The following is a 22,120-nucleotide window of genomic DNA, read 5'->3' on the forward strand; positions in this document are numbered from 1 at the left end:
TTTACACTCTATTTCCTGTAGATAGCCCAAGCAAAAAAAGGAAAATAAAAGGTGCATTCAGATGGCTGATCTTGGGCCATTAACAGATCGACTCTATACAAGTAAAGGGCACTCGTTTAAATGGTCCACTAGTCTGTTTCCATCAGTTTATATTGATTTAGCAGTTTTGACAAAATTCGATTTCAGCAGTTTGCTTGAATTTGGCAAGGAAGAAATGGAACATTATCTCAGAAGACCAGAAAAGAATGAAACTGGAGAACCCGGCAGGGAGCTGGACAGGTGAACAGTTTTTTTTTTGTTAATCTCTTTCACGTCTCTCTACAATGCTGCAAAATTGCGAAGTGAATTAAAAAAAAAATAATTAAAATCAAATCCGGTGAATTTGAATTTTTAATAAAATTTGAGCAATTGTTAAATATCCATTCTGTCACTTCTACAGCTTCATGTTGTCAACAGCACATGCCCTGTTTACACACGCAAGGTGTTGCTGGTAATGGTTGTTGTGCCAGTATAAATTATCTGATCACCTGATGAATGAGCATTTTCCTTGTTCATTGGGCGATTGGGAAAAAGCGTTCATACAAATGCTCGTTCACCGATTCTGCTCTAAAAATGTGTCTTGTTCATCTGTTTGATATGTTGTCCACCTCAAGTCATCAGAAAACAATAGATTGTTTAAATCATGTTTTTTAGATTAAAAAAATAAATTTTCTATATATCCATTTATAAAAATTCTGAAATCTTGCTATTTTCACAGTGGCCACTAAACCTAAAATGGAGTTCAGATTTCCTGTTCTTTATAGCAAACCTGTCAGCAGGATTTTGCCAAGTAAACTACAGGCAGTGTCATGTTGGGGTCGCAGCACTGATTAATATGATACCTGAGGTGAAGAAATCCATCTTGTGGTTCTTGTGTAATCAGGGTTTACAGTTTTGAGTTAATGAGATGCCCGTACTCCAGGGTGGGACTGTAGGCAGGGTCTGATCCTGGTGCTCTAGGCCAGATCAGCAAGAAAAGACCGACCCACAGGACGCCCCAAAGCACAAGTATGTTCCTCATCATAGAGACAGCTAGACACAGAGAGATAGGGGCAGGCCTGTGGGTCGGTCTTTTCTTGCTGATCTGGCCTAGAGCACCAAGATAAGACCCTGCCTACAGTCCCGCCCCAGAGTGCGAGCATCTCATTAACTCAAAACTGCAAACCCTGATTACACAAGACGGATTTCTTCACCTGAGGTATCATATTAATCAGTGCAGCAGCCTCAACATGACACTGCCTGTAGTTTAATTAGCAAAATCCTGCTGACAGGTTTGCTTTAAGTTCTCAGCAGTCATATCATCACAGGTAGAATGATAACTGATAACACCTTAATATCCAGCAGATAACACAAGATCCACCATTCACAATAGGCGATAGTCAATGTTCAGTACAGTACAGATTATAGAGAAAGCCTAGAAAACTCTCATCTCAAGTCAATGAGTCAAAGCACGTCTATGGTACTCTCTCTAAATACTGTTAACAGAAGCTCAACAGATGGCTGCCCCAGTAATCTTGAATATAAAATAAAATCTGTGATAAAAAAGTAGACTAGATAAAAAGAATATGCATCTTTATCTGGCTTGTTTTAATTATTAAAAATATAGGTGAAACATTCCCTTTACAAGTCAGTTGGAGTTTATTGATATTGCACCAAATGCTCTCCAGAATGAAGCTCATTTTTATGCAACATTAATACATTCTCCCCAATATTCTTGTGTGTAGTGCCATTGTAAAATATTCTTTAATTCCTTCTCTGTCACTGACCACTGGCTTTAGTAAGGCAAGTTAAAGGGGTGGTCCGAATTGTAAATTAAATTTCATTCTTAATCCCCATCTAATGTCATAAATAATCGAAACTATTTTCTAATACATTTAAATTAAAAATTCCCCATCCTTCACTCACTACACTATCTAACTGCTTTATTTTTTTCCCTAGTTCTTTTTTGATGATGTTCCATCTGAGAAACCCAGTGCATGCTGGTATATTCAAAACAAGTGTCATCATGGGGTAAAAAATGTGGTCACACCTGCAATCGCTGCCTCCTCCCTGAAACAAAGTCATCAGTGACCTTCATTTCAGGGACTGGGCTAGTCCCTGCGCCATGTGTACATTGACAGTGCACTCTTTCACTGGATCAGATCACCAGCAATGATCTGGCAACAGAGTGCACTGTCAGTTCACTCTGTAAGAAACTGACAGTGGGCTCTGTTGCCAGCTTGATACTGCTGATCTGAGCCTGAGAGAGAGCGTGCTGTCATTGTGCACATCGCACAGTGCACATCGTGCTGAGACTAGCCCAGCCCTTGAAATGAAGGTCAATTATGATGCTTCATTTCAGGCAGGGAGCAGGGGTTGCATCAGTGACCGCAGCCCCTCGATGATACTTCGTTTGAGTATCCCAGCACGCACTGGAATTATCAACGAAGCGTCATCAAAAAGGAAATAGGAAAAAAAGAAGAAAAGCAGTTAGATAATGTAGTTAGCGAAGGGGGGGGGGGGATTTTTAATTCAAGTGTACTAGAAAATGGTTTAGATTATTATTAAATAGATAGGGATTAAGGATGAAAATTCATTTGTATTTTGGACCACCCCTTTAAATAAAGCAAATTTGTAGGTCGCATTCTAACTTACCCAGGTGCCACAATATCACAGACCATTAGAATCCCACATACGGTACATATCCGTATTCCCATGCCTGTGCCCTACAAATTCCTGAAAACTAGACGGACGCCACCCAACACAACCATATCATTTTACATTATGTAGTGTTAAAGTTCCTAATACCTTTGTTCTACTTAATTAAATCCACAGCATAGAAAACAGACAATTAACTTAATAGCAAAGGTGTCTATTACAGAGGGTGATATTAAACAGAATGCAGTCTGGCTTTCTATTAAAATACCAGTAGATTATGCGCATATAAAAGTAAAATAAAGGACGATTAGAACGTATCACAGAGTAGTAAAAGGAGGTTATTCCGAATTAATTTCAAGCTATACATCTTCCAAGACCTAAGGGGATGAGCACCACTAAGCTTGTAATCTTATGTGCAATCCCATTACATGGGTCAAATGCCATAACTGGAACATCTGTGTCACTGGCTGACGGAATCCCAGCATGCTGTCATCACATTGAAAAGGCTTACGCTTTGCAGCAGTTAGAGGCTCTGTGAAATCTCATGGCTGTGGGCAGGTCACCTTGGCACACATTCCCAGCTTTTGTTACAAGAAACGTCTAAATGTCGAAAATCTTCCCAGAACCTTGTTAGTTTTTCTCCACGTCTATTCCAATTGTACTACCCTGAGATTTGACAGCGCAAAACACTTTTTCCAAAGCATAATGAAAAACAGCAAAAGGTCCAGGTCTTGTTTATGAGTTTTATAGATGGAAATACCCGGTAACATCATCCATCCCAACATTACAGAACCAAAGAACACCATATGTTGCCCGATTCTCTCGCTGCGGACTGAAATTTCACAGGATGAAACTTTTTTTTTTTCCCCCTTCCATTGGACGTCAGAATAGATCAGGACGTTCACAGGCAAATGAACTGAATTCATGACAATAAACTAAAAATATTACATTCCAAATAGATAAGTATGACGAAGATTTAGCAACATCTGGTAAAATAAACAGAGAGGAAGGGAGACAACTGTGATAATAACTTCAAAGTCAGGTCAAACCTTGCAAAGAGCAATGTAATTTATAAGTCAGCATTAACGTCAGTAGCACTCATACAGATCTGTTCTCTGGATGTTATTATATAGCTAAATATTCTCCAGGCCACTCCAGGCTCCACTCTGTTTTATACATTTGGATCATTGTAGCACCAGGATTGAAATTGAATAATGCAATATAAACTGTTATGCAATATGGTTTTCTGCTCCTTCTCATCTATGTGTATGTGCACATTTGGTTTCTCCTGCGTAAAAATCTGCTGCACATACTCAAAGTATATATTTTTCCTGCTAACATTTATGAGCTTTTACTTGTGTTTTTTCCCCCATTTATCTAAATGGGTGGAAAAAAAAGCTGTAAAAACGCTGAAAGAAATGACGTGCTGTCGATTTGAAGAAACAGTTCATATACAGTACAGACCAAAAGTTTGGACACACCTCCTCATTTAAAGATTTTTCTGTATTTTCATGACTATGAAAATTGTACATTCACACTGAAGGCATCAAAACTATGAGTTAACACATGTGGAATTATATACTTAACAAAAAAGTGTGAAACAACTGAAAATATGTCTTCTATTCTAGGTTCTTCAAAGTAGCCACCTTTTGCTTTGATGACTGCTTTGCACATTCTTGGCATTCTCTTGATGAGCTTCAAGAGGTAGTCACCGGAAATGGTTTTCACTTCACAGGTGTGCCCTGTCAGGTTTAATAAGTGAGATTTCTAGTCTTATAAATGGGGTTGGGACCATCAGTTATGTTGTGCAGAAGTCTGGTGGATACACAGCTTATAGTCCTACTGAACAGACTGTTAGAATTTGTATTATGGCAAGAAAAAAGCAGCTAAGTAAAGAAAAACGAGTGGCCATCATTACTTTAAGAAATGAAGGTCAGTCAGTATGAAAAATTGGGCAAACGTTGAAAGTGTCCCCAAGTGCAGTTGCAAAAACCATCAAGTTCTACAAAGAAACTGGCTCACATGAGGACCGCCCCAGGAAAGGAAGACCAAGAGTCACCTCTGCTTCAGAGGATAAGTTTATCCGAGTCACCAGCCTCAGAAATCACAGGTTAACAGCAGCTCAGATTAGAGACCAGGTCAATGCCACACAGAGTTCTAGCAGCAGACACATCTCTACAATAACTGTTAAGAGGAGACTTTGTGCAGCAGGCCTTCATGGTAAAATAGCTGCTAGGAAATCACGGCTAAGGACAGGCAACAAGCAGAAGAGACTTGTTTGGGCTAAAGAACATAAGGAATGGATATTAGACTAGTGGAAATCTGTGCTTTGGTCTGATGAGTCCAAATTTGAGATCTTAGGTTCCAACCACCGTGTCTTTGTGCGACGCAGAAAAGATGAACGGATGGACTCTACATGCCTGGTTCCCACTGTGAAGCATGGAGGAGGAGGTGTGATGGTGTGGGGATGCTTTGCTGGTGACACTGTTGGGGGATTTATTCAAAATTGAAGGCATACAGAACCAGCATGGCTACCACAGCATCTTGTAGCGGCATGCTATTCCATCCGGTTTGCGTTTAGTTGGACCATCATTTATTTTTCAACAGTACAATGACCCCAAACACACTCCAGGCTGTGTAAGGGCTATTTGACCAAGAAGGAGAGTGATGGGGTGCTACGCAGGATGACCTGGCCTCCACAGTCACCAGACCTGAACCCAATCGAGATGGTTTGGGGTGAGCTGGACCGCAGAGTGAAGGGAAAAGGGCCAACAAGTGCTAAGCATCTCTGGGAACTCCTTCAAGATTGTTGGAAGACCATTTCCGGTGACTACCTCTTGAAGCTCATCAAGAGAATGCCAAGAGTGTGCAAAGCAGTCATTAAAGCAAAAGGTGGCTACTTTAAAGAACCTAGAATATAAGACATATTTTCAGTTGTTTGACACTTTTTTGTTAAGTATATAATTCCACATCTGTTAATTCATAGTTTTGATGCCTTCAGTGTGAATGTACAATTTTCAATGTCAAGAAAATACAGAAAAAGCTTTAAATGAGAAGGTGTGTCCAAACTTTTGGTCTGTACTGTATATATCTACAAAGAAAAAAAAGGTAGCACAAGTATGAGACTTCGGAAATCTCAGGTCACTTTCCTGGTACTTCGGTAAAAACGCAGTGTGAACAAGCCATAATATTGTAAAATAGTTTACTCTGCCACAATGTCCGACTGCTGAACGATTCTGCTGAAAGCTGAGCTTTGCAACACTGATAACAAACAAGTTATTCTAAGAGCTTCTTAGAAATGGCAGCTATAACTGCTTTAATTTTCAATAGTTTCTATGAAATTTTCAATTTTGAATAATGGTTTATCACTCAAATAAGTGCATGACAGGTCTGAAAAATATTTAAAATTGAGAGTCCTCAGTGGTTGATACCTTTTAAAGGCTAAAAAAGATGGTAACAAATAGCTAACTTTCAAAACTACTCAGGTCTCTGGAGACCCAGTAGCCTCAAACCCTTGGTATTTGTTATCATCTTTTCAGTTAGGGCGGGGTCACACGAATGTCGATTCTCGCATGGAAGAGAATCGGATCGATTATGTAAATGACACTCTAATCTAACGATGAACAGAGTTTGATCAGAGCGCCAACTTAATGGGATCCAATTCTCTCATAGCACAAGTGAAGATGGAGAACAAGGTTTCTCCACCTTCTCCATTGTATGAGTCGGCGGAAATCTGACTGCGCTTGGATGTCCTCTAAATACTGTTCGATGTTTTCCATGCACCCATAGACTTGAATGGCCTAGTGCCATCCGATTTGCACCAACCCGAATTGGCATAAGAAAAAAAAATTCTGATCAGCACTGCCCCATAGAATAACATTGGTCTGAATGCTATCCGATAAAACACCAGATAGCATCCGTCCGCGGTAAAGTTTCTGGCGAGCGAGCCCTTAGCCATTAAAAGGTATAAACCACTGAGGATTCTCAATTTTTTTATATATTTTTTTTTTATCTACTGGCTAACACAGTACAAAGATATATTTTTTCTGCAGGCCTGAAGGACGTTTTCAGTTCCATGAAAAAAATTCTAGTTTGGTTTTACACTATATTAAAAGAGGTTGTCCAGACTTAGAAAACTGATGACTAACTTAGGATTCAACTCTGCAATCCAATATGTGAGACGGATGTGTTCATTCTTGTGCATTCCACAATGGTATATAGGTGTGACATCTCAGTCCACAATTCCAAACCTTTGTCTGATCAGTGTGATTAGGTCACAGACAGCGTAGCTGCTCTAGCGCTCATCAGTCATTTATCTATCTGTTTTCCATCTATTCTTCATACACACAAACATGTGGTCAGACAAAGGTCCAGAATTGTGGATCGAAACATCACACATACGTGTGGTCGCAGAAGAATAGGAACATCTCTCATTTATTGGAGTTATTCATCTATGATTTATACAGAGCAGAACCCTACTTGGGCACCATTCAACCAAGAGTGCCATATATATCTTAAACTTGTAAACTTATGATTTTGATGATTTATCAGTGGAGATCAGATAACCGGTTCTCCCACAATCATCTGTTTTTAGGTTCTGCGGTGGCCAAATGTGAGCAATGTATATAGAGTCGGGACATCACACCTCCGTACACTGTGGAGTGGCCATTCTTGGGTCCTGCACCTCAGCTCCCATTCACTTGATTAATGCCTAAAGGAACACTGAATGCCATCTTCCTTCATGTGGGATTGTTTGACTCATGCCTATCTAGCAGGAAGTCTCAAAAATAAAATAATTGTCCATTAAACCAATCCAGCGCGGGCCAAGGTATGCAAATGATATTTTCACATAGAAACAAGGACTATGTTAAGTGACTAACAATCATGAAGTAGACTGCTGGTTCAGAGGTGAGTATATTTGGTCAGTGTCCTGTCCATGTGCTGATTGGGCAGCTGGTTGACCCAATAATAACCTGCCATTTTTCATATGTACCCTGCAAAATGAATCTAAAGAAACAAAAAGAACACCAAGGGCAAAATAAGAGTCAGGACGACTGTCACCATTTTGGTGACATGGGTAATTGTTTGCGTAGAACGGATGTTTTCAACTCATGTGAATGAGCTGTTACACAAATGACATGTGTCTGGCAATGTCACCGAAGGCATCATATTTGCAGCTGCTAAAGCTGTATTTTGGTAAATCCGAGATGGGTGCTCCCAGACAAAGGCCTGTCCAGCTTCTGATCACTTCTTTCACCACTGCCTACTAAACTGCTCTTCATCAAAAATGGATTGACACTAATTACATTGCCTCACAGTTTGAGAAGTACAGATCTAAGATCTACAGTGTCATGTAACATCAACAGTGATTACCCTCCTACTGAAATAATCAGAAATCCTTATTATGCATAATTGCACAGCTATCAACAGCTCTATTTCCACTACATATTAAGGTTTCTGAAAAAGTGGGCTTCGTTTTCGAGATAGTTCATGGCTGGTATTAATATATCAATAGAGGGTTTGCCTTGTTAAATAGTCTGGGGCACGCTGCTCATCTATACTTCACCTACATGGAAAAGTATTTTTTTCATGAAAATATAAAGTTGCAGATTACTAATAGTGATCATTAAATTATTACTCATTGGTTACTTCAAAGAGCTACTCAAACAAGAAAATTTGGAAGATTTAAATTATAGGCCGCTAGTTTCCACTTGTAAATTCCTGACATACTTTTACTGTTTCAGGATTTTATCACATAGTCACGAAAGCAAAAGTAGATATTCATGTATCAGAGCGCGTGTCCTACAGGAACACCACGGAATAATACACTGTCGTCTGAGCTTCTTTAGTGGAGTCAGAAACACTCAACACTCAATGTTAGGACTAGTAATAAGAAAAGAAAATACCTTCTCATAATCAAATCCATGTTTTTCTTTGTATCCATTCCTGCATATTGTGTAGTTATAAAATCTGGAGTTCTTGACCAGTCCCAGCCACTCTCTCCAGCCCGGGGGTATATAGCTTCCATTGTACTCATTGAGGTATTTTCCAAAAAATGCTAAATAAAACAAAGAAAATAGATCAAAAATGCTCAATGAGAATTCAGCACATGAGGCTTCATGCACATTTTGCTGTATACTTTTGATTTCCATAAAAAAAAAAAAAGAAACTGTGCACATGTTATAGTAATAAAATATATTCAAAAAAGGTCAGAATTAGAACATACAAATTCCACATCAATGACTTTTATTCTAACAACAGTCCAATTACCCACTGCATGCCATACAAGTTGTATTTCTGCCACTTGGCATTGGAAAATCAGAAAATAAATACCTCATTTTGCCAAATATTTCCTGATCCAGACTTACTATGTAATGTGCCAGTGGCTGTATCAGTCCTAGCATCATCTGATGCATTTAGCAGATTGATAGAGGTCACCTTCTGCCAAATGTATTTATAAAAAAATAAAAAATGAAATAATGCTTAAATGAATAGAATGCTGCAGAAGTTTATCCATTTATGTCTAGCACAGATATAAAGGGTGGTCCGAAATCCTAAACCCATTTATTTATTGCCATAATCTAAACTATTTTCTAATATACTTGAATTAAATTCACTATCCTTCCCTAACTACACTATAACACTCCTTTTCTATTTTTTTTTTTTTTACAACCTTCTTTTTGATGACACTTTGTTTGAGAATCCCATTGCAAGCTGGGATACTCAAATGAAGTGTCATCAGGGGGCAGAGCCCAAGCCCTCTGCCTGAAACGAAGCATCATAAGGGATGCTCATTTCAAGGGCTGAGCTAGTCCCTATGCGATGTGCACTGTTAGTGTGTGTTGTGAGACGAATACCCGGCTTGCAGAGAACCGTGCGCGATGTAAAAATACCCGGCATGCATAGACCAACGTTGCCCCCACAAGTGATGTTCCTTGCGTGGGCTTCGACAGTTTCTGCATGCTGGTTATTTTGACAATGCGCACTGACAGTGCACTTTGTTGCCAGCTCGTTACTGCTGATCTGAGCCGTCGAGAGAGTGCACTGTCATTGTGTACATGGTGCAGGGACTAGCCCAGCCCCTGAAGGGAGCATCACTGATGACGTTTCATTTCAGGGAGGGGGTAGAGGCTATGACAGTGACCTCAGCCTCTGCCCTGTGATGATGCTTTGTTTGAGTAACACAGCATGCACTGGTGATTCTCAAAGAGTCACCAAAAAGGAAGTTGTAGAAAAAAAAATCTAAGAGAAGAAGTAGTTCGATAATGTAGCTAGGGAAGGATATGGAATTTTTAGATTATGGCATTAAATAGATAGGGAATTAGGATGAAATTTAAGTTGCATTTTTCAGCCAAAGCAGATAAAAGTTGTCGGCTCTTTCGTAAACATGCCTATGTGTGATTCCAAAAAGTGAATTAAAAAAGTTCCACAACAGATGTGTGTTATTCCAGCTTTTGTTATTCTCCACGATGCAAAGGAAAAAAAAATGATAATGCCAAAAGTGTTTTTTCTCTTTTTTTTTGTAAATATTTTTAAGCAAAAAAGCCGCCCCTAAACATTATTTTAGCCATCAGTCAATTTAGGAAAATAGTACGTGCACTACAAGCACTGCATTTTTGTGGCATCTTTTTTCACTTTCGGTGCGTCCTTAGGTTACGAGTGCTGCTTTCATGACACAATTGAAAAGAAATGTATTTAATTCACATGCCATAAATGTTTATGCTGGATAGCACCGCTTTAAATCTTGATAACACTTTTAACCATTGCATAGCCTGTAAAAAGGCTCTAAATCTGCTCTCATATGATCCACTACATTTAAAAATATATATATTATATTCAACTACTTGAAAAAAATGGTACAAAGAAACTAATCCCTGATTTACTGGAAATATTTTAGGTAAAATCCATAAAAATAAAGAGAATAAGAATAGCACATGATCATAATGCAGGCTGGATTAATTTCACTAAATCTCTTTCCAATTAACATGGAATTTCCGTTTTTATTCAGCGCTGAAAATACTTCGAAGCCTATTAAATGCCCATTGCATTATTGTACCAAGGGAACCATTGATGCATCTGTGACAGAATGCAGATTTTTCTGATGAATGCTATCTCTTTAAGAATAGGAGCTCTGTGATGGGTTCAAAGTTCAGGACAAGACTGAGACAATGAGAAAAGTATTTTGCTGGCAAGCTGTGCAGGTCCACAAAATGTCTCGATGAATACCAACAACTGCAAGTAAATTAGCGGTACGTTTATTTTCATTTTTTATAAAAATGCATGAAAAATGAAGCTTTTTAGAAACACAGTTTAGACAAAAAAGTTCATAATATTTGCAGTAGCCCTATAGAACTGCATTCATGGGTATATACAGAGGAGAAGAGGGCCCATATGAAAAATAGAAAGTCCCTGATCCAGTGCTGGCCCCATGTTGAGTCACCGCTCTCCCGCCTCGTGTGATTACAGAGCACAGTCTAAAGTTCATGCAGAACCCCCAACTTACCTCTCATGGGAAAAGGAAGGCCAGTCTGACCTGGGGCCCCACAGGGGCTCTCTCTTAGACACCTGCAGTGATGATTATTAAGTATTGTGGACTCAAATCAACAAAACTGTTTTATCACCATATTATATATTTATGGTTCAAATCACATCCATCTGTGCTCCAATATGATCTCCAAAGATCCTTAATAGTAGAAATGAGTGGATCGATCTGCAGAAGAGTAAGTTAGAGTGGAAGTTCCCAAAATACCTGGTTCCACTCGAATTCAATCACATTTGAGATATGATTTCTGGTCTGCAAAAAAGACAAAACAACTCCCTCTCTTGTAGTGTGTAAGCTTTTGTGGTCAGTGGGGTCCTCTCTCGTCTCTAGTGTGTAAGCTCTTATGGTCAGCGGGGTCCTCTCTCTCCTGTAGAGTGTAAGCTCTTATGGTCAGTGGGGTCCTCTCTCTCCTGTAGAGTGTAAGCTCTCATGGTCAGTGGGGTCCTCTCTCTCCTGTAGACTGTAAGCTCTTATGGTCAGTGGGGTCCTCTCTCTCCTGTAGAGTGTAAGCTCTCATGGTCAGTGGGGTCCTCTCTCTCCTGTAGAGTGTAAGCTCTCATGGTCAGTGGGGTCCTCTCTCTCCTGTAGAGTGTAAGCTGTTATGGTCAGCAGGGTCCTCTCTCTCCTGTAGAGTGTAAGCTCTTATGGTCAGTGGGGTCCTCTCTCTCCTGTAGAGTGTAAGCTCTTATGGTTAGTGAGGTCCTCTCTCTCCTGTAGAGTGTAGGCTCTTATGGTCAGCAGAGTCATCTCTCTCTCTCCCTTTTGTAGTGCGTAAGCTTATAAGGTCAGCGGGGTCCCCTCTCTCGCTCACCTGTGATGTGTAAGCTCTTATGGTCAGTGGGGTCCCCACTCTCACTCTCCTGTAGTGTGTAATCTTAGAAGGTCAGTAGGGTCCTCTCTTCTATAGAATGTCAGCTCTTATGGTCAGCAGGGTCCTCGCTCTCTCTCTTGTAGTGTGTAAGCTCTTATGGTCAACAGGGCTCTCTCTTTTGTAGTGCGTAAGCTTATAACATCAGAGGGGTCCTCTCTCTCTCTCCTGTAAAGTGTAAGCTCTTATGGTCAGCAGGTTCCGCTCTCTCGCTCACCTGTGGTGTGTAAACTCATAAGGTCAGCGGGGTCCCCACTCTCACTCTCCTGTAGTTTGTAAGCTCTTATGGTCAGTGGGTTCCTTCCTTGTCTGTAGAATGTAAGCTTTTACAGTCAGTGGGGTTCGCTCTCACTCCCACTTGTATTTTCTGAGCAGTTACCAACTTTCCAGTATTGCTGGAATTTATTTGAAGCAAATCGAATTTTAGGAAAAAATTCCTCAAAGCCGAATTTCAAAAGATCCGTTCATCTCTACTTAATAGGTTTTTACTAGTTTGCACCCTACAGTGGATTCTGCATTCATGTGTCTTAAAAGCCATTAGATAAGGTTAGTGACAGTACTTACCCGTTCTGTATCCTGTATTATTTAGATACACAGCAAAGCTGCGAGGTTCATGTATGGCTTGCCAGGAAGGAGAGGAGCAGTTTTCGTTGTTTGTATAAATGTTGTGGTTGTGGACATATTTCCCAGTTAACATAGACGAACGCGAAGGACAACACATCGGAGTGGTCACAAAGGCATTGATGAAATGTGCACCTCCTTCTTCCATCATTTTTCTGGTCTTGTTCATCACCTGCAACGATCCTGAAATAAATAATACTCTTTGCTAATGTACAAGACAGACATGTTTGTAAGGCAGCTTAATATAATTTTTTTAGTCATCCCGTTATAAGCAGTAAGTTCTATACATTCAGCAAACGAGGCAAAATGAGGACACTGGATCTCTTACATCTTAGTCAAGTATTTATACACCATTTGCAAGTCTGAGCTGCAATACTAGCCACATCCCATGGTCAAGGATAGCGCTGTATTAGAAGGGCTCGTTCACACTGGCGAGTAGCCAGCGAATAACTCGGACGAGTGCTATCTGAAGTTTCATCGGACAGCACCGCTCCAATGTTATACTATGGAGCAGTGCCGACTAGCACTTATTTTCTCATGCAAAGTCGGCAAGAAGAAAAAAAATAAATAAATAAAATAAATAAAAAATAAAAAAAATCGCTGCATGTTGTGACTGGCAGCGTATATTGGACGGTGTGCATCTAAGCAAGTTTAAAGGTGTGTGCAAAACCTCGGATTGCACTCAGATGTCATCTGATTGCAGTCCAATTTACACCGACTCACAAAATGGAGAAATTAAGTTCTCCATCTTCTCCGCACCTGTGATCCAATTCGCGCATGCAAGAGAATCGGATCACAGTAAAATTACTTTGATCACGCTCGCAGCAGAGTTTGAGCCAAGGGTCATTTGAATTTAGCACCCGACTCTCTCACATGAATCATCGGATGCTACTCGCCAGTGTGAACGAGCCCTAAAACACAGCACATATCCCACATATTATACCTATGAGGCTAGCTTCTCATAGTTTTTTGAGAAATTCTAAAACGACAAAGTTTTCAAGCGGAATCCACTACAGAAGCACTTCTTTTTGGGGGAGTTTTTGGTTCAGCTTTTCTTTTCCTTAAGTGGTTTTAAAAAGATTTGGAAGTGTTTTTTTTTTGCTGCCTTTTGATTGGACAGTACGTAGTATGGAGTGGAGTAGAGGAGAATTGGCGTGCCGTGTGCACACAGCAAATGAGGCGAGGTGCAGGAGGAAGGGAGTGGGGAGCGCCTGGATCATCAAGTAGAGAAAATTCGGCCACACTCCAAAGGTGAATGCAAGTACTTTTATTACTTAATTGCAAGTGCAGGTAGATGACAAAATCGAAATGAGGTGTGAGAGTATCCCCTTGGTTTGAGTGTCTTGTTGAGCGCTCCTGCGCCTCTGGCACGCATACCATAGGCGCAGGAGCGCTCAAGACACTCAAAATAAGGGGATACTCCCACACCACATCCCAGCAGGGATCGAAAACATTTTATGAAAAAAATCTCCATATAACAAGAGCGAGTATGTGAGCAAGACCCAGGATCGGGTCGAAACATTAAGTCGCCTCCATCACTTCAAATTTTGTCATCTACCTGCGCTTGCAATTAAGTAATAAAAGTTCTTGCATTCACATTTGGAGTGTGCGGCGAATTTTCTCTAGTATCGAGTGGACTCCTTCATGATCCACTACAAAGAAGAGACAAGCACTTATTTCAAAAATCAAAGTAGTAAAAAAACAAAAAAAAGCTCAAAGCACTGATCACGTCACCGGCAAAGTAGTTTTATTATTGAGATGAACATGAGTTTTTCAAATGTTATTAGTGATTTTTCAGGCATTGTTCCCTCTATTCTGTGCGCTTTGGGAATGATTGAGTTAAAAACAAACAAAAAAAAACCCCACACACAACATACTGTGCATCCAGGTATATCTTTAATCTGGCTCATTTCCTTCATTAGTGTGTTGTTTTAACTCTTTCCTTTCCAAATTGCTCGGCTCAAAGGGAACACTGGCCGCAGAGTGTGCTTTATGGCTCATGCATAGAGTCAAAGAGGCAGTATGGCAGTGCACGGAAGCAGTATGGCAGTGCACAGAGGCAGTATGGCAGTGCACAGAGGCAGTATGGCAGTGCACGGAAGCAGTATGGCAGTGCACAGAGGCAATATGGCAGTGCACGGAAGCAGTATGGCAGTGCACAAAGGCAGTATGGCAGTGCACAGAGGCAGTATGGCAGTGCACAGAGGCAGTATGGCAGTGCACAGAGGCAGTATGGCAGTGCACAGAGGCAGTATGGCAGTGCACAGAGGCAGTATGGCAGTGCACAGAGGCAGTAAGACTCCATAGTATGAGTGCACTTTTGTAGACGCTCTTGGGAGTTTTGGGGTCAGATATATTCTGCTTTAGGCTGGGGTCACATGGCCGTAGATTCTCTCATCCAAGAGAATCGGGTCAATTATGCTAATGACACTCTGCTCAAACTCTGATCCGAGTGTCAGCACAGTGTGCCCCGATTGAGTGCTATCTGATAAAATCGGCTAGCACATGTCTGATTTTTACAATTGTTTGTACGAGCCCTTAAAAGCAGAATATTTTTGACATCCTATATTTTGTCATTATTAATCATACATCACAGAAAGGAAAGGGCCAGATGTCCTTTCACCACTAAGCATATACCATGCCCAATATGTTTAACTGGAAGTTAGTTCTATACTTCCTAAATTGGGTTATTTCTGATTTATGTTAATGGATTTCTGCAAGCCCTATTCAGATTAGCCTAGAAGTTTTGCAAAGATCTAAAAATATATATAAAGACTGCTCACCTAATTCCACATCCTGGTCATCTGTGAGGACAAGAATAATATTCGGCCTGATATTCCTCCTATCTGGTGCGATCCGTCCTCTAAACTTAGGTGCTTTCACCGACGTACAATAGCTTGCTGGCAGGAGCACGATGAGGAGTGCAAAGCAGTAATACTTCATTGTAGACCTGCAGGTTGATGCAATGTGAACAGACGATGCTACGGCTTCTTCTGTTTGTAGACAATTTGCAGCTGCAACAGAATTATTAAAAAGTAATTTTTATGCCATTTAAACCAGCATAAATTTCCATGCATTAGGATGTGACACAAATGATCCCCACCAGGTCAAGCTAATAAATAATTATCTCCAGTGATTAGTTGGGGGAATGGGATCAGCCATGGGAGGTGAAACATGAAGATTTGTACCAGGGTGGAAACAATCTATACAGAGTTACACACAACACAACAGCTATGCATTTTAGGACTCATGGAAATGTCCTTTTTATATTTTTTCACGCATGTTAAAAAAGTCCCATATTCATCAGTGTTTAGTCAGCGAGTCTGTATTTGCCATTAGTGCTTGATTAGTGATTTACTCCGATGCAAAAAGTATAACTTAAAATTAATAATGTGTAGAAACACTGTTGATAAAAAAAGCACTAGTCATCCCATTGCAACAATATGACAAAAGAAAAAATGCAAATATTCTCCTACTTATTGCAATGCTAAAAACGGACAACCCATGAATTGCAATGACTCTGCGCTGTCCAAGATTATCATGGACCCATAGACTTGTATGAGTGATTCAATCAAAACATCATATCTACTCCAACATGGTATCAATAAGATCATCAGCTCAGGGCACAAAAAATACGTCCTCACATAGCCCCAGATCCCAAAAAATGAAAACGTTATGGGTCTCAGAAAATGGCAACAAAAGCAAAATATTTTAGTTATTTTTTTTTACAAAATTTCCAATTTTTTTTTAACCACTTAAATACAAATGTATAAACTATGCATGTTTGGTATCTACATACTGACACGGACCTGGAGAATCATATTGCCAGGTCAGTTTTACCATATATTGAACATGGTAAATAAAATAAAAAAAACAACATTTGTGGAATTGTATTTTTTGCAATTTCAACACACTTGGAATTTTTTTTTACAATTTGCCAGTAAACTACCGTAGATGGTAGAATGAATGGTGTCAAAAGTACAACTCGTCCTGCAAAAAACAAGCTCTCATGCGGCTACACTGACAGAAAAATCAAAAAGTTATGGCTCTTGGGATATTAAAAAAAAGTGTCATAAGAGGGCATAAAGGTCGGTGCCGCAGTCGCTGCCCCATCCCAGAAACAAAGCATCATCAGTGACCTCCGCTTTCAAGGGCTTGTCTAGTCCCAGCATGATGTGCACAATGACAGCGCACGCTCTGTTGTCAGCTCAGATCAGCAGTAACGATCCGGCAACAGAGCGGTGTCTGAATACCCGGCATGTAGAGAGCAGTGGCGTCACTTGCGCGGGCGTCACTTGCTTCATAGAACAGCAATTTCACTATACACTGCGGTATTGTAGTATATAGTGCAAAAACCCCTTTCAAAAGTAAAGAAAATATTTTTTTCTTTAAATAAAAATGTTTGATATTCTCATGACCGAAAAAGTACAATTTATGAATATTTAAAATGATTGTTAAATGCAGAAAAGGGAAAAAAAGCATTCAAGATATCATATATACACTAAAATTGTATGCAGCAAATCAAATCGTTACCCTTATTTTACTGCCCATATAGGTGGGTATGTGCACACATGAAGTATTCGCTGCAGACATTTCTGCACCAAAAATGTGTCTTTTAGCATGAAAAATGCTGCGTAAAATGCACTAGTTTTTACTTGCATTTTTTACTTGCGCATTTGTTGCCATGCATTGGAATGGGTTTAGCATCGCTTTTCAATGCTGAATTAACATGTTGCAGATATGAAACTGCATCAAAGGAAAAAATAAGCAACGTGTGCATGAGACTTCAGGAATCCCAATCACCTCGCCCGTACTAAGAAAAGTTTCAGTTTTTGTGACAGAACTGTGCAGAAAAAAACGTGACTAAAACACAAATACTTAACGTGTATGCGCACCTTAAAATAGTTAGAGGTTTCAGAAAATGGCAACAAAATACATTGCTAATTTACATGGCTCTGAATTTTTTAGCCAGTAAAATAAAAGAAACAAAAAAAACCCACAACTACTGTTTTGGTATGCTTATAAACATATTGATCTGGAGAATCAGATCGCCTGGTCATTTTTGCCATATATTGAACACCATGAAAACTAAAATTCAAAAAATAATATTTTACTAACTTACGGTATATAGCGCCATTTATGCCAGAGCGCTTCGCAGACATTATCAACAAAAGAATAAAATGAAAAAATGTCCAGGTCTTCAAAGGCTTAAAAAAGGTTGTTTTTTTTTCTTAGTGGTGTGGCATATTTCATTGTCCAAGTACAGACCATAATGCCTGGAACAATTGCAGCTCTCCTGACCCAAACTCCACAGCCTCGTATACGCCTATGAAGCTGTGGAGTCAAAAACGTAACGTCTTACAGTTACGCTGCGTAAACTGACCTGCGGTGAATGTTTCAAATCTGTGGCGCCCTTGCGGGTCCAGTTGCCACAGAGGTACTGCATCTCACCCAGAGGTGTGGTACTCCACTCTCAGATAAGGAGGGAGTACTACCCGGGACCCACACACTCACATCCAATACACTCCACTTCAGTAGGGAAGGGCGAGATTGCTCCTAAGGGAGAGCACAGTCCCTGGTCCCTAGCTGGAGGGTGGAACTAGGCAGAGGAGGTGGGTGGAGGAAGAAGTTCAGTGGAGCACAGAGGGTAGGAGTATAAAAGGAAGGGATGGAAAGTTCTAGATAGAGTTCTGCTCAAGGGAGCAGTTCAGTCAGCCTCCTGTTCCAGGGCTTGGAGCAGGAGGGGAGTTCAGTCGGGCCCAGTCAGAGGGGCCCAGGAGAAGGAAAGAAGACGGGAGCAGTGAGGAGAGCTCCAGAGAGACAGAGGGGATCCCAGGGGCATGGTGAGGCCACCCGTGCGCCCGAATTCACGCTGACTTGGAGGGATCAGGCTGCAGTAGGGGACTGGTCTCGGCTAGCAAACCGGAGGCTGCAGCATTTCAGGTGCTGCAGACACACTCCACACTTAATCGCCGAAAAGGTGGCCATAGAGGACCAAGGGTACAGACCAGACGTCGCCCGACAAGGCCCGCGGCCACTGGCTTGAGACACTGAGTGTGAGGCGCAGGGCAGGAGGGTGAGAGCAGGCGAAATGACACGACCGGGAGAGGTACACAGAACAGGGTCCCGTCCAAGTGCTCCTGAGGTACCTGAGAGTTTGCTGGATCACTACCCCGGAGGACACAGGATGACGAGGGGCGGTTTTAACCTGGCCATTGTAACCTGGAGGACTGAACAACTGAGTAAAACCTGAAGACTGCACCCCACTGTGTCCTTGACTAATTGCTGCGTCACCCGCCCTGCACTACACCGCACCAACAACATCTACCTCCTAAAATCATCTACACCGCCCTGGAGCTTAGCTCTGCCTGTGGAGAGCTGAACCAACTCTGCTGAGTCACCATCAGCTCCACTGGATCTGCACCGCAGCGGCGGCCCCATATAGCCGCATACCACAGGTGGCGTCACGAACATTTATCCTAAAAACTTTATTCCCCTTTTCTTTAATCTTTATTTGACAACCCGGGGCCACGGACCGGGTCACTGCCACTGTGACATCCCCCAGCATCGACCGGCCCGGCTACCGAGTACCCCACGGCCCAGGGGAAGCGTCAAATCCGCAGCATGACAATTTCTCTTGTGGGTATGCTGAGTTTTATGTGCAGATTTCCCCCACAGACTTGCATCAGATGCGGAAAATCTGCAGATAAAAAATGCTCAAATGTTTTTAGTGCGTTTCCTCAGCGGAAATCTGCACCTAAAGTATATGAGAAAGTTTCAAACAACAAGCCAGCTTTATTTAAATAGGTCTTCTCATAGCAGGTGTAATAGCAAATACTTCTAATTAGAAATGTGGTATAGTAGTTCTGATTCGCTATGTCTTTCCTCATGTAGGACATTGCAGTAGCTTAGGTATCCATGGTTACGACCATTAAGAGCAGTCTAGCTAACTAACTATCACTATATGAGTTATCGTAACCATGGATACCTAAGCTACTGCAATGTCCTACATGAGGTAAGCGACATAGCAGATCAGAAGAACTATACCACATTTCTAATTGGAGCCATTTGCTATTATTATTATTACACCAACTACATATTGGGATAGGATCTTGGAGATGGGAATACACCTTTAAAGAATGATAAAAAGCAAAGAGACAAAAATTACCGATTCAAAAACGCAATAAAAATGCATGTAAAAAAAAAAAAAAACACAAGTCACCTAATTTAAATAATAGGTGCAGATATTCTGCAACATCAAAACTGCACCAAAAGCTCATTTTGGGAACGTTGCCTTACTCCTTTAGCGCTGGATAAGTTAGCAAAGAGAAATAATGCCATGGCTGGTTGCATTTGACAACTGCACGATATTGTGTCTGCATTAGTTTATATCCGGGATCCTCTTCGGCCGGTCTGTGGTGTGGTAGAAATAAGGCCTTATTCACACATACCAGTGCTTTGTTTTTGTGTTTGTTTTTTGTTCACGGATAGCGCTCGCACCTGTGACAGTCTATGGGTTTGTTCACATGTCAGATGTTTTCATCGGACCGAAAGGTTTGTGAAAAATTAGAGACATGTCCGATATTGATCCGGATGTCGTATCAAAATCTGCAATGCGAGTGTATGGGTCAGTGAAAAAAATCTGACAGCATTCGCATGTCATCCGTACGCTGTCAATTTTTCAATGACAGATAGGAGAAGGTGGAGAAAATTATATATATATATTTTTTTCTCATCAGTGAAAAAAAACTGATCAAAATCTGACCAAACTCTGATTAAAATCACTGGTGAAACTCAGTCTGTTTTTTCACACGTCAAAAAACTGACATCTGGATGAGGCCCAAGATATCCCAGACCTATAGACATCCCTGTGCATAACAGCTGGGAATAGAGGAGTTCATAAATTCCCAGAGAGATGTGGGGCAAGTAAAAAAGGCTCCTAATATGAATATGACCGACAGGAAAATGTATAAGAACTGGCACTTGGAGTAGTTGCCCATATGGAGGCACATGGAGTCTTTGCAGCCATGTGCTGCTGTATAGCGCTCGTTATGTCACCTCATTATTGAGCATTGCTCACAGAAGAGCATCCAAATCTCTAAAGTAAGGACCTACGGGGGCTCTACTGCTGCCTCTATAGTCCATAGGAGACCTAAAAGTGATTAAAACTGCAATAACACAGAGACCAAACAAGCATCTGCTGCATCATTTTCTGCACGTCCTAAAAGGCCGGGAAGCTTCAATGAATGACAGTATTGATGATCAGGTTTAGCAGTGTAGGAAGAGCTGCATCTCATCAATCAACATTGGCAGAAGCTCGGCTCTATTCATAATCCACTGAGCCTTGGATGATCCTCGTTTCTCCCTGCTGTTTATACAGACCCATTATACTCTCAGCATTCTTTAGTGCTTGTCATTTAGGATGATACACAATCAGAAGTGATAGAAAACTCATAGTCTAGGGCAGGGCCGGCGTCAGCACCCGGCGCACCCGGGCAAATGCCGGGGCCCTGAGCAGGCAGAGGGGCCCACTGGCGGTCGCGCACCCCGCTGGGCTATGGGCGGAGGAGAGCGGTGTCAGCGCCCGCCCTTCTCCGCCGCTTGCTCAGGGCCCCGGCAGCTGGATACTTACCTCTCCCCGTGCCTCCGCAGATCAGCTGTCTTCCTGCTCTGCGCTCCCTGTGACGTCTCAGGTCAGAGGGCGCGGTGACGTCTTTTCACCGCGCCCTCCCCTGAGCCGTCACAGGGAGCGCTGAACGGGAAGACGCCGACAACGCTGGAGTTCGGAGCTGAGCAGCGAGCGGCGGGCAACGGCAGCAGGTGAGGAGACGGGAGGTGAGTATTTGTTTTTTTTTTTTTAATGTATGGAGGCATGGGGCAGTATATAGAGGGGGGGGACATCCTGCATGGGGCATTATATAGAGGGGGGGGGCAGCCTGCATGGGGCATTATATAGAGGGGGGGGCAGCCTGCATGGGGCATTATATAGAGGGGGGGGCAGCCTGCATGGGGCATTATATAGAGGGGGGGACATCCTGCATGGGGCATTATATAGAGGGGGGGACATCCTGCATGGGGCATTATATAGAGGGGGGGGCAGCCTGCATGGGGCATTATATAGAGGGGGGGGCAGCCTGCATGGGGCATTATATAGGGGGGGGGACAGCCTGCATGGGGCATTATATAGAGGGGGGGGACATCCTGCATGGGGCATTATATAGAGGGGGGGGGACAGCCTGCATGGGGCATTATAAAGAGAAGGGGGGGCATCCTGCATGGGGCATTATAAAGGGGGGGGGACATCCTGCATGGGGCATTATATAGAGGAGGGGGGGGACAGCCTGCATGGGGCATTATAAAGAGAAGGGGGGGGCATCCTGCATGGGGCATTATAAAGGGGGGACGACATCCTG

The 22,120-nt window shown here is 41.8% G+C and overlaps 1 protein-coding gene across 2 annotated transcripts in view; it reads right to left on the bottom strand.

Moving 5' to 3' along the window:
• SULF1 (sulfatase 1) overlaps nucleotides 1–22,120 on the bottom strand; it is a 157,711-nt gene that overhangs the window by 61,884 nt on the left and 73,707 nt on the right. For both annotated transcript variants that reach the window (XM_073679419.1, XM_073679420.1), the window contains exons 3-5: nucleotides 15,491–15,721; nucleotides 12,651–12,890; nucleotides 8,583–8,734 (exon numbers count right to left, since the gene is read on the bottom strand). In XM_073679419.1, coding sequence (XP_073535520.1) covers nucleotides 8,583–8,734; nucleotides 12,651–12,890; nucleotides 15,491–15,650 — 552 coding nt within the window. In that variant the 5' untranslated portion in view covers nucleotides 15,651–15,721. The remainder of the gene's footprint in view (nucleotides 1–8,582; nucleotides 8,735–12,650; nucleotides 12,891–15,490; nucleotides 15,722–22,120) is intronic.

The sequence above is a fragment of the Phyllobates terribilis genome, unplaced genomic scaffold, assembly GCF_046119375.1.
Source record: "Phyllobates terribilis strain yellow unplaced genomic scaffold, ASM4611937v1 Scaffold_4__5_contigs__length_816908805, whole genome shotgun sequence".
In the NCBI taxonomy this organism is placed as follows: Eukaryota; Metazoa; Chordata; class Amphibia; order Anura; family Dendrobatidae; genus Phyllobates; species Phyllobates terribilis.